The 15,092-nt window shown below is 34.1% G+C and overlaps 3 protein-coding genes across 10 annotated transcripts; 1 reads left to right on the top strand and 2 right to left on the bottom strand.

Moving 5' to 3' along the window:
- Positions 1 to 113: 113 nt before the first annotated feature.
- LOC143344023 (ATPase WRNIP1) lies at positions 114 to 3,148 on the bottom strand. 4 transcript variants are annotated; one of them, XM_076769561.1, is made up of 5 exons: positions 3,012 to 3,148; positions 2,521 to 2,808; positions 1,625 to 2,453; positions 1,296 to 1,523; positions 114 to 165 (listed from the first exon to the last, which is right to left on the bottom strand). In XM_076769561.1, exons 1-5 carry the CDS (start codon positions 3,024 to 3,026, stop codon positions 146 to 148), a joined length of 1,380 nt encoding a protein of 459 aa, XP_076625676.1. In that variant the 5' UTR covers positions 3,027 to 3,148; the 3' UTR covers positions 114 to 145. The 4 variants fall into 4 exon arrangements, with proteins under 4 accessions (XP_076625676.1, XP_076625675.1, XP_076625677.1 ...); XM_076769560.1 differs by lacking the exon at positions 114 to 165 and adding an exon at positions 174 to 718; XM_076769562.1 differs by lacking the exon at positions 114 to 165 and adding an exon at positions 174 to 718 and having other exon boundaries at positions 2,883 to 3,025.
- A 2,275-nt stretch (positions 3,149 to 5,423) lies between these two features.
- On the top strand, positions 5,424 to 7,213 carry LOC143343666 (uncharacterized). The gene is made up of 2 exons (XM_076768795.1): positions 5,424 to 5,542; positions 5,636 to 7,213. The coding sequence occupies exon 2, from the start codon at positions 5,674 to 5,676 to the stop codon at positions 7,180 to 7,182; it is 1,509 nt and encodes a 502-aa protein (XP_076624910.1). The 5' UTR covers positions 5,424 to 5,542; positions 5,636 to 5,673; the 3' UTR covers positions 7,183 to 7,213.
- Positions 7,214 to 7,518: 305 nt separating this feature from the next.
- On the bottom strand, positions 7,519 to 10,991 carry Eogt (EGF-domain O-GlcNAc transferase). 5 transcript variants are annotated; one of them, XM_076768791.1, is made up of 12 exons: positions 10,461 to 10,991; positions 10,286 to 10,378; positions 9,834 to 10,209; positions 9,432 to 9,638; positions 9,196 to 9,344; positions 8,957 to 9,120; positions 8,741 to 8,861; positions 8,521 to 8,674; positions 8,251 to 8,451; positions 8,044 to 8,177; positions 7,878 to 7,980; positions 7,519 to 7,793 (listed from the first exon to the last, which is right to left on the bottom strand). In XM_076768791.1, the coding sequence occupies exons 3-12, from the start codon at positions 10,011 to 10,013 to the stop codon at positions 7,530 to 7,532; spliced, it is 1,677 nt and encodes a 558-aa protein (XP_076624906.1). In that variant the 5' UTR covers positions 10,014 to 10,209; positions 10,286 to 10,378; positions 10,461 to 10,991; the 3' UTR covers positions 7,519 to 7,529. The 5 variants fall into 5 exon arrangements, with proteins under 5 accessions (XP_076624906.1, XP_076624907.1, XP_076624905.1 ...); XM_076768792.1 differs by having other exon boundaries at positions 10,290 to 10,378; XM_076768790.1 differs by having other exon boundaries at positions 9,834 to 10,378.
- Positions 10,992 to 15,092: the final 4,101 nt, after the last annotated feature.

Below are 15,092 nucleotides of genomic sequence, written 5' to 3'. Positions count from 1 at the left end.
TAAATATTCATCTATCAACAGTTGGTACGCTTGGTCACGTCGAGGTTGGTAACAGATGTCACTATTTCAAGTACGAGATACATTATTGGTCAACTGTCTTGCACATCATTCGTGCATTTTATTGCAAAAATTAATTTCTCGCATTTTATTCGATTAAAGTATTATCTGTAATATAATGTATGCTTTCCTTAAATGAAAAATTACTTTTCTATCTTATCATAAAACAAACAAAAAGTTAAATTTCAACTTTAAAATAATTCGTATTTCCTTTACACAAATTATACGATCATTCCGGACTGCAAATCTGTTTTAAACCATTTAAAATTGGTGTTCCATGCAAAAAAAAAAATAAATAATATAGTACAATTTATATTTCGAACTCTAGTAAACTTTTACATACGTAGATGATGGTATACTAGATAATAAGTAAACTTTCATGAAACACAGAGTTCGTCTTTCGTAATATTCGAATATGTACTCAGTTATATTTCGAAAAGCGTGAACTGCAATGAAGGAAATGGTCGTGCATACAACAAATGATTGCGCGCGATATATTTTATATTTTAAATGTTATTTTAGCGGCAAAGATATCCAAAAGGTCATTTTTAGAAGGGAAAGACTTAGAGATCTTCTAGAAAGAAATTTGTATTCTGAAGATCAAATGGCAAATAAGTTTTAATATTCTCCTCTTTTCTTACTAAATTTTCCTTATGGCGTCCTGGAAAAAAAATTAAGAAGAAACGTTGCAATTTAACTCTGAATTGGCCATGTTTAGGACTTTTCAGCTCTTTTACTACACATCACACGATATTTATATTAGAACAATGAGATATATGCCTCCAAACAGTCCCTAATAATTTGTATATAATCTCTATGTATAACATCAGACAACAAACATATGCATCAATTCTTATTAAATTACAAACATATCATTTACATAACGTCAATATTATTCAATTTATGTGAATTTAGTATATATACAGTAGTGCCCACATAAATGACCGAATTTTTGCCCACTTAAGTGACCGCGGTTATCCCCACCAATTCTTAGAAACCAAGCAATTTCGAACATCGAGCGTGTCAAGCATAACTTGACACCGGTCGTCATCGATACATTGTATATATGGTTTCGGGTGCCAGCTATTGTATCTCACTCTCACTTATCCTCTTTCTCCGTTGAATTCTGAGAAGTAACCATGCCCACATAAAAGACCGCGGCCGGTCCCGAGTGTGGTCATTTATGCGGGCACTACTGTACCATTAAAAAATCAACAGTTTTACTAATGATATCTTACCAAAAATAGCTTCAAGTTTTCTTTGTCCTGATCTGTCTCTGATATGTAATGGTACTGAAGGTTGAGGACCTTTATGACTCATAATAACATTTTTAGCAGAGTTTAATGCATTATATATAAGATTTGACTTTGGTGCTTTAGTTAGATACACAACACACTGTCCTAAAAGTACATCACACTCTGGCATTCCAACCATTTGGCACCCATGCATTGTATGAACAGCTATTCCTAATATGAAAAATTCCAAATACCATTTATTATATTAATAAAGTGTTAAATAATGATCTATTTATGCCAAAAAAATATCATTCATTTTTCACAATACATACCTAAAGCATCTGGATCTGCTAAACCAACATCTTCACTTGATATTCTCACCAACCGTCTTGCTATATTTACAGGATCTTCTTTAACTGCCATAATTCTTGCTAACCAATATAAAGATGCACTTGCATTGCCACCTTTTATTGATTTATGCAATGCAGAATACAAATGATGAGAGTTGTTGGTTTGTTTATCAGATAGCATATGAGCTTGTTTAAGACTTTCTTTAATATCTTCAAGAGTTATTGACACAAGATTGGAAGAGGTTGGTTTATTTAATACTTTAGTTTTAACTGCTAATTCCAAGCCATTCAGTGCAACACGTGCATCTCCATCACATACTTCTGCTAACCAATCAATTACAGTTTTACTAATAGCAAAATCTGAAGGCTTAGAAGCAAGATCAAGTTTGTTCTGTGAATTATTTGATACTTTTTCAGTTTGAGGATCATATATTTTTCCATTAATATATGAAATTGCTTTACAAAGAATGTCCGTTATATTTAACATTGTTAATTTATTTAAAACAAATACACGGCATCTACTTAATAAAGCAGAATTTAAACTGTAAGATGGATTTTCTGTAGTAGTGCCAATTAATGTAAATGTGCCTGCCTCTACATGTGGTAGAAAAATATCTTGTTGAAGTTTATTGAAACGATGTATTTCATCCATAAATATAATTGTTTGATATGATTTAAATCCACTTTTTGCTTTATTAACAACATCTTTTATGGTATTAACACCAGATGATGTTGCAGAGAGTTTTACAACATGTACTTTACCTGCAGATATTTCCTTGCATAAATGTGATATAACATTAGCCAAAGATGACTAAAAAAATTTAACCAATAAATATCTTAAAAACTTTAAGACATATAACATTTAATAATTATGCTACCTTTCCACATCCTGGTGGGCCCCAAAATATCATACTAGGAATACATTGTTTTGATAACAGTTGTTGCAGTACTGTATTAGAACCAACAACTTGTTCTTGTCCTATATAATCATCAAGGTAGATGGGTCTCATTTTTTCAGCAAGAGGAATATGTTCTTTATTTAAAATAACTTTATGTTGATTTGTATTTGGCATACTTGACATAGGACTGGCTTTATACTTTTTTGATGTGCTTGTTTCAACAATTTCTTCATCAGAAAAATGTCTCTTTGGAGTTGACAATGACTCCTACAGAGTTATATCAATTAACAAAAATCACAAATCAACAGGATTTACAGGATACACAATGAAATGACATTTACCACGATTACATAACTGCTATGTAAATCGTTATCACATATTCATTGTGTAATTATAATATAATTACTTTGCAGAAGTAATCGTGACAAATGTAATCAGATTACATTTTGCCCATTTTATAAAACACTGACCCTATACAACGCCATACTAGTTCTACACTTTGATTGATCATACAATTAATCATAAGACCAAATAATGACAACACCATCCATGGCATAGACTAGAATAAAATATAGGCCAGTGTAGCCAAATTTGCCATAATTGAGGGCATCGTCGGCGACATTAGTAACGACGAATTTCCTTAACGTTTAATAGAGTAGTGGCACAGGGCACGACTTCCAAACTAAATTTCAATGAAATCCATTAACTATTGTAGGAGTTACGCCCGTTTGGAAATTGGACCATTTTTATGGGGGTTTTGTCATTTCACGTAATTGAGGAACAACTTTTCGATTAGTTTTGAAATTTCTACATATTCTACACCAAAATACGCATTGTTTGCCTTTTGAAACATTAAAATCCTTCAATCCGATTAGAAGTTATGATGTATGAAACATATGTACGCATAATCTTTCAAGGAAACATTTCTAACCCCACATTATATTTTTGGTAAAGAATTTTTTTTCTCGAAAGTGCGTAGGAATTCGGGGGTATATCTAATGACCAAAAATGCTTATAATTGACCCCCGCAACCGAACATAATTTTTTCAGAAAGATTTGAAATATTTTAATTTTCGCCAAAAAATTTGTCTACCTATTGGAATTTTTTTCTCGAAAATGCGTAGGAATTCGGGGGTATGTCTAATAACCAAAAATGCTTATAATTGACCCCCGCAACCGAACATAATTTTTTCAGAAAGATTTGAAATATTTTAATTTTCGCAAAAAAATTTGTCTACTTATTGGAATTTTTTTCTCGAAAGTGCGTAGGATTTCGGGGGTATGTCTACTGACCAAAAATGCTTGTAATTGACCCCTGCAATCGAAAATAATTTTTTTAGAACGATTTGAAATTTTTCATTTTCACCGAAAAATTTAGGCACCTACCCCCTGTCGATTTTTCTTAAAAATTCGTTTTTAATTTTTAATAATTTTGTTCGACACCCAACAGAAAAGTTGTCTAATACTTTTTTGTAGGTACCCATGAGCTCTACGTCAGAAAAAAGTTTCATTGAAATATATTCATTATTGTAAGAGTTATGGCTGTTTGAATATTGGACCATTTTTATGGGGTTTTTCTCATTTTACGGGGTCAAGGATCAACTTTTCGAATATTTTTGCTTTTTCTACATATTCTTCATCAAAATATGCGTCGTTTGCTTTTTTAAACATTAAAATCGTCCAATCCGTTCAGAAGTTATGATGTTTTAAAGATTCGCATGAAATTTCGGGGAAGCATTTCTGACCTCAGATTATGTTTTTGGTGAGGAATTTTTTTCTTGTAAGTGCGTAGGAATTCGGGGGTATATCTAATGACCAAAAATGCTTATAATTGACCCCCGCAACCGAACATAATTTTTTCAGAAAGATTTGAAATATTTTAATTTTCGCAAAAAAATTTGTCTACTTATTGGAATTTTTTTCTCGAAAGTGCGTAGGATTTCGGGGGTATGTCTACTGACCAAAAATGCTTGTAATTGACCCCTGCAATCGAAAATAATTTTTTCAGAAAGATTTGAAATATTTTATTTTTCGCCGAATTTGTCTACCTATCGGAATTTTTTTCTGGAAAATGCGTAGGATTTCGAAGGTATGTCTATTCACTAAGAATGATTGTAATTGAGCTCCGCAACGATTATCGTACCTGTGAGTCGAAACCTTGGCGATTAAGAGAATAGATGCTTCTTAGCATGTTGGCGATATTTTTCGAAGCCTTGACGAAAGACATACACACGTTGTTGATGAGGAGTTGTCCTTCCCAGGAATCTTGTCATCCTTGGAGTTTTCAAGAAATAACCCACCTAAATTTGCACCAACATAACATATACATATATGTAACTCATTACCAACGAGATGCACGTGAGGAAATAATGCTCATTCATAGAAATAATAAAAATGCCTGTACAGTCGAGATCCGAAATTGTATGTCATTGACGCGAGAACGGACTTGAGCTGTTTAAGTTCAAGAAGGAAGGATCATTTGAATCATGTCTCTTTTAGACGTTAAGTAAGTTCGTCGTTACTAGTGCCGTCGTCGATGCAGTCAATTATGACAAATGTGGCCACACTAATATACATAGACCTATCATCCAATACATTTTTCTGTCGTATGTGTCGGGGTGCTACATAGCCCCACAACCATTTCCATACCATTATCAACATTAACGGTTTCAAATTAGAACGTATTTAAAAATTTGAATCGTTCACGAATAAAATTTACCCAACTCCGATCATACTAGTTATAAAAGATTTTAGAATGTTTATTATTGATCGAAATGGTCTAATAAAATATATTATGTTGTTGAATTTTTATATAGTAATTTGATGGCAAATATTAAGCAATTAAGTAAATTTTCATGTTTGTAAAGCAATACTGAATACAAATGTCACGTGATTCGAACAAGCTAATAGCAAATATGGCGGCTAAAAGAATTGAAAGTTTTATCGCTCTTATTGAAAAACCTTACATTATGTTATTTTAAATAAAGAAATGTTTGTTCATGTAAGTGTTTAATAATAAGGAAATTCATGTTGTGGTATTCGAAAAGTTTTGCTTACATGGATTTGTAAATACATTTAGAATATTCTTTTGCAGAACTCTGTACATCAAGAAAAGTAATTTATTTGATAAGTATGTCAAATACGTGGAACAGAAAACTTTATCGCGATGAACAAGAAGCATTTGTTTCTAATCATGGGGGAACAACAGCCAGAGAAGTTATTTATGCAATTATGCCAAATATATGTACAATTCTTTTAACCATTACTACATTAGGTCTTCTGGGACCATCCATTCACAGAAATATCAGAATTTTGGTAGAATTTACACTACTTGTAGTTCCACCCATTTTATGCTGTACTATATTATCTGAGCACATTGTTACTGTCTGCTGTGCTATAATGTTGATATCTATTATTAATATTTTATTATTAGGATTAACTTCAAATCCTTTACCAAATTACAATTCAAGACCTTATTTCGGCAAAAAGCCTTTCATTACAAATTTTAGAGCAATAACCAATATTTTAACAGCAATATGTATATTAGCTATAGATTTTCGTATTTTTCCTCGCAAATTTGCCAAGACTGAGGTATTTGGGTACAGTTTAATGGACACGGGTGTTGGATTATTTATATTAGCAAATGCTTTAGTAGCACCAGAAGCTAGAGACTTTACTCCCAAACAAAGGATAGGTTTCTTCCATACTTTATCAAGGAATATAAAACAATCAGCTAAAAGTTGTATTCCACTTTTGATACTAGGTTTTGGTCGTTCCATTGCTATCGAAATTATGGGTTATCAAAAACATGTAACCGAATATGGGACTCATTGGAACTTCTTTATAACTCTTGCTTTTGTGAAAATATTTACTAGTTCCATAACAAGTACTATCAAATCACAGTATTCATTATTATCAGGTATCTGGATTTTAATGATGCATGAATATATTTTAAGCACTCAGGGATTGAAAGAATGGGTTTTGAGTAATAGTCCAAGGGATGATTTTGTCTCTGCTAATCGTGAAGGAGTAGTCTCTGTACCTGGATATGTAGGACTTTATTTAGTAGGCATAGCAGTTGGCAGGTTGATACATTCCACTTATTATAACAGGTATGCGCAAAATTCAGTGCCATACAAGCATAACACTTTTTGTATCAAAATTTTTGGATACGAACTTTATGCAAGTTACAATGAATCTATGATATTGTGTGTCAAATTATCCCTGATAGCGGCACAAACATGTGCAGCGACGTTGTTCTGCGATGCATACTTTAAAGTTTCGAGGCGCTTAGCGAATGCAGGTTATTGTATGTGGGTACTTACTCTCGGTGTTACGATACTCACATTATTATTACTGATAGAAGTAATTACTGATATACTAATTCATGCAACCACAAAATCCGCGTCTAATAAATGCGAAAAAAGTTCGGTCAGCAATACGATCGAAATATTCGAAGCTGTTAATTATAATGGTTTATTCTTCTTTCTACTATCAAATTTGATGACTGGTGGTATTAATATGTTAGTACATACATTATATGTAAATCAACTAAAAGCTTTACAAATATTGATTGCATATATGGCTGTAAATATCACAACAGTTTTATTTTTCTATAGAAAACAGGTACAAATTAAGTGATAAAATGTATGATTCGTTGTATCACTTATTTATCAGGGAATACGATTTTGTATATTGTACCGCGTAATTATGTACATATCTCCAAGCCAAATATACTTATAGTATTAGCATTAGCAGTTAATAATTTCAGACTATTGTCACTGCCATTATTTGTACATATATTGTATTCCATATTTATTACTTCTTTTTATGAAAATAAGTATGTACATGTATCGGTATAAAAATAAGTAAAAAGCTTAATTGGTAACAAGTCGTTTGTTTCGTTCGAATTAACTATAACATTCATTATTAATCTATTAAACATTAAAATATGTCGTTGTTGTCGAAATTGATTGTCTAAAAATTCATTATAATTCATCTTTGGGTTGAACATCAGGCTTCAATTCGGTCGATACTTTCGACTTAGGAGTTTCGACGTCTTTAACGTCGCTTGTTCTAGTTTCGTTTTTCACTTCCGATCTTTTACTTTGCGTTCGTTTACCAATGAATCTTTTAAAACTATTATGATTTTTTACGTGATCTCTAGCAAGTGAAACTATGCGCAAGAATTCTTTAACATCGAAACTATAATTCGTGAACTTTGCGTGAGCTCCTCCGTCAGGGTGCGTACCCTAGATAACATTTAAATTACTCTTGCAATGAAATTAATTTGGCCTTTTACCTGAAATACGTAAAACTTAGACCATCATACTTACAGGATCTTGTTGTACTAATTTCGAAGTATTCTTCCACGTGAAATATTTCACACCGCGTAAACGAGCGAGATCTTTGTAACATCCTGGATCTTCACAGTTATATCTAAACAATAATAATATGTAAGAAGTACAGTCACTTCCCAAGAGAAAAAATATATACACGCACATTTCGAACACGGCTGCCCAATCCGGTAAAAACATCAGATGCGACAATCCAGCTCCATGAATACCAATAAAAATATCAGAGTTTCTCGTAATCTCTAGTTGCTTTTTGAACGATATCTTTTTATTGTAGACTACCTGTAAGAATAATATTTTTATTCCATTTATTATCCATCGTATGTGAAATCAACCTATTTATTAAATCAGTTACCTTTCTGACTCTATATTCTCTATTCTCTTTCAGAGCTTCCACCAACTCGTCTTCGTTTAAAATTTTTCTGTATTGCGTGTCTCTGCTGAGCAGCGTTACGCGTATCCTTTGGTTTTTTCTCTCGTGAAGAGGTATATGTAGTCTGTGCAACACGTGATCACTGAAAGCTTTAAATAATCCGCTTTTCTCACAGCCGTAAATCTAAAACGTTATTCAGCCATTAAACATTTTTATCCTACGTAGAAAACAAATAGTAAAATAGAGTCGTACGAGAGGTGTATTGTAATAAAGACCAAAGATCATGCGCGGCAATAACGGGAACACAAGATTCTTGAAGCAGACAGTTTCCCCGCGGAATGTTTTTAAATCCCACAGCGGGTTTCTTGTGAAAGCCTCGAAGGTGTCTTGAAACGCAGAACGGTAACTGAAAGCGAGAGAACGATTGGTATCTAGTATCTCTTAGTTTTTCTGTTGCGTCGGTGTCAGTTACCTGTAACTTTCCCAGATCATTATGTGATTGTCAGTGCTGAAGGCAGCGGGGTGCGAGAGGTTTACGTGCAATGACGTGTACAAGTTGAAAAAGTCGCAAAAATGATGATACATGTTTACTACTGAAACAGAACGACTTTGGCAAATGAGTGGGTGCCTAAAATTTGCGTGTTCAATGGTGCGAAATTCAACGTGGAATCTTTTTTTTAGGACTTACTAGCATCTATTTTCATTATGTACGTTGGTTTCTCGATAACGATATCACAGTCGCCGTTAACGATCGGCGGTCGAGGTAACTTTTGGAAATTTCGTAATTCTGGTCCCCACGATTGCAACGGACTAATGTGATCCGCGTTGCTTTGCAGTCTTTTTTCATTTAATCTGATTCACAGAAACGGTACGATCATTAAGTTTGTAATAAACGTACGTCGTACAGTTTGCGTGTTCGTTACGTACGTGCAGTATCCACCGATTTGGCCTTCCTTTAATACATCCATTTTGTAGCGTATCGGTTCCTTTCTTTGGAGCAGATCAGTGAAATTTATCATTACGTTTCTCGCTCTACAAAATCTCATGTGTTCCGAGCATTCTAGAGACGAATCATCCTTTAATGAAAAATATTATACAAATGAAATGCAAAAGGAAATATAACATTTTCTTTTCTAACCGCGTAATCTAGATATTGAACTTACTAAAAATAATGGCTCGCAGAAAATCGACATTTCCTTCCTCTGATCGCGCACATAGCCAAAATCGCCTTGAGCGTAAAACGTGTCTAATTGAGCCTTCTTCGTTGTCACCCATCCTTTGTGATCACCTGGACATTGAGGAACGGAAAAAGAATTTTCGGCTTTGCAATTCGGCTCGTAACCCCAACAAGCTTTGGTATCGAGACTGTCCTAAGGTTTTGAAAAAAAATTCTTCGTTAATATTCATCTTTTGTGAAGTCTAATCGTCGTGTTTGAACTCGCAAAGCTCTTAAGGTTCTACAGAACTCCCGTACGCTTTCGCGCCAACGAAATAAAAAAGGAAAAGAAGCGAAGATTACGGAAATTCGTTTTCATAATCGTGTTATTAATACACCATGTAATTACCTTGTACGGACAGGCGGTATTATTGCGGCACTCTTCGGCTACCGTGGGAAAGGAGTTGAAGTAATACTTGATGTGATCGGACGGTAGATCAATATTTGTATAATTATTATGAGTGACATTAACCAAGAACATCAGAACGATCGACACTGAAACTTTACTGAATAACGTGTTATCGGTCATCGTAGAATACAGTAATAAAATAAATCGGAATTCCCTAAGTCAGTCTCGTGCTGCGCTTGCTTTACAGAGTGACTGTACAGCGTGAATGGAGTAAGAACCACCTGTACGAGCGATGGGTATATGACCTCACCCACTGTAGGCGCTTTGTCACACAAACGCGAATGTCCGTACACCCACACAACCACGAGCGTGTCTCCTTAAAAGAATTGGTGAAAGTCAATGCTAGAGTTACGCACACAGTGCCTTGCATCATTCATTGTGTTGACGCGTACCTACCAAGCTATTCTTGTAAATTTGTCAGCAACGGAACGAATGTCACGGAGAGCCTTCATTTTATTTTCGAAAACATACCGGTATTTTAAATCCTATTAACCCAATTGATAATATAGCTGGGAGTGTAGTGTTTCTCTTTTTATTGGATACTATATAAATTAGATATGTACTTACATGCGTTCAATGAGTGCAAGAAGCAGTAGTCGACGATTTCTCACCTCTCGCAAGTATGAGAGAGGAAAGTTCGGAGCATAGGCATCTGATTTGTCTTACACGCACGAGTAACCACTTTAACATGTGTACAGCTTCAATATGGCCGACACTATCACAAATGCTCAAACAACTCTTTTTCTCGTCGACAATGTACTGTGCACGTTATTCGAGTGCCAATGGGGAAAGCAGATTGAAACGCACATTTGTCTTTACGTATGGTACAAAATATTGTTTTTTGGCTCACGAGAATTTTGATTTCTTTGATGCAACGTTTAAATCTTTTTCCTTACGACCCCTCGCACGCGACGAAGAAGCGAATCGTTATAGTAGGTCATCTCTAGATGATTTCGAACAATTTACAGTTCAAACTAGGTGTTCTGATATTGTAAATAAATTACATTCCTTTGTATTTTCACTAGTACGTAACTCAATATCTGGTAACTGGATTTTTATAATCATTTAACGATACAACTAGTTTGCTGACCTTACATTATTGTGAGTAAATATCTAAACTCTGTTTCCACAGACGAAGTATGTATAAGATAGACCTAACATCTTATGGGATTTGTATCTACACCAAAACTGTGTTATCGATTCATAATTTGAGGACAGAATTGATTATTGTGTGATATTGCCTTTATTATTTACTTATTTTTTAAATATTTTATTAAATTATGTAAAAGATATGAATACAAACATTACTTCTTGTTATTGTAAATGAAATTTTATTTGGTAAATAGGAAGTTGAAATTTTCCAATAATCAACTACTTTTTTAATACATACCTATGGTTTATTTTATTTGATTATTACTCCATTTCGAGATTTAATGTTTTATACTAAAATTCATTCTGCATAAATCACTGAAGAAAGGGAAGTATCTAGACAATATGAGAACCTGGAAACATAACATGCATAAATTAGAATATTCGAACCCAACGGCATAGGAACAAGATCCTGAATAAAGGGACGAAGGGATCCTTCTCTCCCTTTAATATTTAGGACTCGATAGAACGACTCCAAGATCGTGAAATAATTTTTCTTTTCTAGCGAAAAGAACAAAATAGTAATACGCTCCTGGAATTCCAAGAATTACTAGTGGCGTCATCTTTTGGCTGTAATATCGACGTAGATACGTTAGCGTGGTGCGTTCAAAACATTCTAATGACAATAAAGAAGAAATTTTTAATTATTGTATTAAGTAGATAAGCATTTCTAGTATAAATGTGATTGCTGGGAAGGAAAAGAATTATGTGTGATTATTCGAAAGAAATGGATGTGCAAATAACAAGTTTCCTAACCTATAAATATTGCAAAGTTCTGAGTACAATGAAACAAGTGCTATATGTGATTTCCGTTAACAAAGCGTTAGAAACTTGGAACGAATAGTTACCCAGTTGGAAAGATAAGTATATTATGATAATATCGAGAGACAATTACTTTACTAGACAATGATTATTAAGAAATCTGTGTTGTTTGAATATTATAGAAACACCCAAGAACTCTGATTCTGTGAAGCGGCTGTTTCTTCATGAGTTTGTAAGTAATTCAATTTTGTTGTAAATAGTATACTATGAAAGCAAGGTTCAATTTCTTATTAGTGTTATGGGTGAGAATTATTAGTCATTGTCAGAAAGGAGTTAGTGAATATATCTGTTAATGCCAGTTAGAAATATGTAAGCATTCTTGTATGGAATAATAATTTATTTGGAATAGAGTTTGTAATTTAATACTATAGTGTAATCCCTTGGCAATATTCGGATGCACATTTCGTAAACATTTTGTTTGGAATTAAATTGTTAATTGCAAGTTTTGGAAATCAGTATATTTATAACTTTATTAGCATTATCATACTCTATTGGATACTAGAGTAGGAGGAAGATTATTGTTTCATAAGTATCGAGTGTACAACTGTGATAATATTCAAAGAACAATTTTACAAAGATTTCCGTTGTAATTAATTCGAAGATGTGCATATGGCGCCATCTGTGAAAGTGAGAGGCAAATTTGCTAATAGAGAGTACCAGTATTTTAATGGCTGTTACATTTATAATATATTTCTCGTGTTGTCAATAATTATTAACAATGAATTAGGTTTGGATGTAAGTCATCTATAAATGTAAGGAATAATCTGTAATTATATAAATACATTATCATATAAATTAAAGTTCATTGAGTGTAATGTATAAGCAAAGAAAAAGAAAAACAATGCAATACAAATATAAGAAAATGAACTAAAGTACGCTGATACAAATATTTCGTATAATTATGAATGAAGCTACATATACATACTATTTCCAAGTTGTTTATCTATTTTCGAATTTATCGAAAACGTGCATGTGCTTTGGTAATTTTTTGGTCATTATCGGACACTAATTCCCCGTGTCTTTGAGTTTATCTTTATACGTGCACGATAACTTTTTACATGTCTCCTGATGCGATATGACATGATAAAATCCTATCATTTTTTACACCGTTTTATTGTATGGCAAAATAAATATTAGAATATTATATATTTAAATTGAAATATAAATTTGATATAATAAAATATGTTAGGGAATAAGTTGCGATGAAAAATAGCAACAACGCGTGTATTGTACTAACGAGTTTTAGTTCGTCGTGGATGTATTTTTCTGATAACTCAGTTTCATAAATCATAAAGAGACGTACGTATATGTGGAAGGTAGAGAAAGGCACGCTGGAAGAAGTCGAACTAGGTTCCGCAGCTCTACCATCTGTATTCATCTAAAAACATAGGAGAGGGAGATTAGGCTGGCAGGAAAAATAACATCGTGGTGGTGGACACGTGTATAAAATAAGACGTAAACCGAGTTATTCATGCATACGATGTAGTACTATACACTGGAATGCGTTGCGGGAGTTCAAGTTTTACTTGGCAAGTACGAGTTTTGCAATTTCACATCGGTTGTGACACCGGTTAACATATTCATGAACTGTCCCTTTCGCTCAAGAAACGAAAACAAACTAACAGGTGACCGTAATGGAAACGTAATAAAATATTATCGATTAAAATAATAACAATGATACGGCGATATACCACTACAGTATTTAAATGTGTTAATACATTAGAGCGTCGATATAGAACTATAATATTTTGTGTATTTTTTTGCAAATTCTATCCTCTTTTTCTGATTTATCAAATTGATAGTGTGCTTGATATTTATCGATAAAACTAATACCGTGAATCTACGGAATGTCACCAATACACGAATCTTATTACAAGTTACAAAATGGTGAAATTATCTTGTGTTCTTGTGCATTTGTATTGTAAGCATGTATGTATAATACGAGATAATATATTTTGTGTAATAGAGAATACTGCTGCATTTATTTCTACATTCCAAATGTACGAATACTTTTATCCCTCATTGTGTGTCCTAGTAATTATCGAGAGTGGGGGAATGGGAATCCCTAAAAGATAAACGAGCGGTTCTCGAGCGGGACACGAGTTAGAGCATGAACTCGAACCGAAGAGCAGGCAGGGACGCAAGGTCTCTATAAGTGCGTGCATGCGTATACATGATTTCCAGTCGGTGGGAGGTCAGCCTTTCGGCGAGAACGATACGCACTGTGTATACGGGACGTTTTTTCTCCTCATCCTTCCTTTCTTTCTCTCCTCTTCTTCATCCTATCTTCTTGCTGTCCCCAAACTCGTGCAGTGTATTCGTGGTATATTAGGCCTCCGCTGGTACTTTGCACTCGCGTGTTCATTACTTCCGAGAGATAATTGATCCGTTTAATCGAGACTACACAGTGCTCACGCACGATTAAATTCATTCCGTCAACAGAGCGATGTACGTTATATAAAGCTGACGAAAATGTGGGACCAGTAAAAGCGCAATATTGTGAGGATTAAAGTTTTCTCTAGTGTAATCTATTCGATGTTATTCACGGATATTTAATCAAGGTGATAGCACCTACGCGACGGACAAGTGCTAGAGAATGCATTTCTATACTCTATGAATTGTAAAGTAATAGAAAGTGCTCGTTAAAGTATAAGCGTTACACGCGAATGTATTTTGAAGCTTTCTCGATGTGATCGGACAGTGATGGTGCAGCATTATTTTTACCACTCGTACTTGATTCAAGTGTAATTATAGATAAAAATGAGAAACGGTGACTGAGATGTTAAATGTTTGGAAATTAAAGACAGATCGATTTAAATACTCAATTTATACTTTATTGTTAACTGGTCAGTTAACATCTGTATGCTGAAATTACTGACCCGATAATCACGTGCGATCGAAACGTCAGTAGACGCGTAAACACGCTAAGAGTGCACGCGGTTAGCAGCATTGCTGTCATTTTACTCGGAGAAACGAGAGAATGCAAACACAACGCTGATGAGTCAGTCGGTCGTGCCTACCAGGTGCGCTTACATCCATAAACAGTTCTAATGATTCGACTATCAAGCTGCGTAATTTGATCCGCTGCTCCTATAAAGCGCCCGTTTGTTTTACAACTATCGTCCACTGTGCGGCGATAACATTGAACCGATATCCGGTGCACAGTTGTTAAGCATTCCAACAGGACGTGGTGTACTATGCATAAACATTAACGCGTTCCAAACCGGA

The sequence above is a fragment of the Colletes latitarsis genome, chromosome 7 (genome assembly GCF_051014445.1).
Source record: "Colletes latitarsis isolate SP2378_abdomen chromosome 7, iyColLati1, whole genome shotgun sequence".
Lineage (NCBI taxonomy): Eukaryota > Metazoa > Arthropoda > Insecta > Hymenoptera > Colletidae > Colletes > Colletes latitarsis.
Note: the sequence above shows the minus strand (reverse complement) of the source record. Positions and strands in the feature narration are given on the sequence as shown.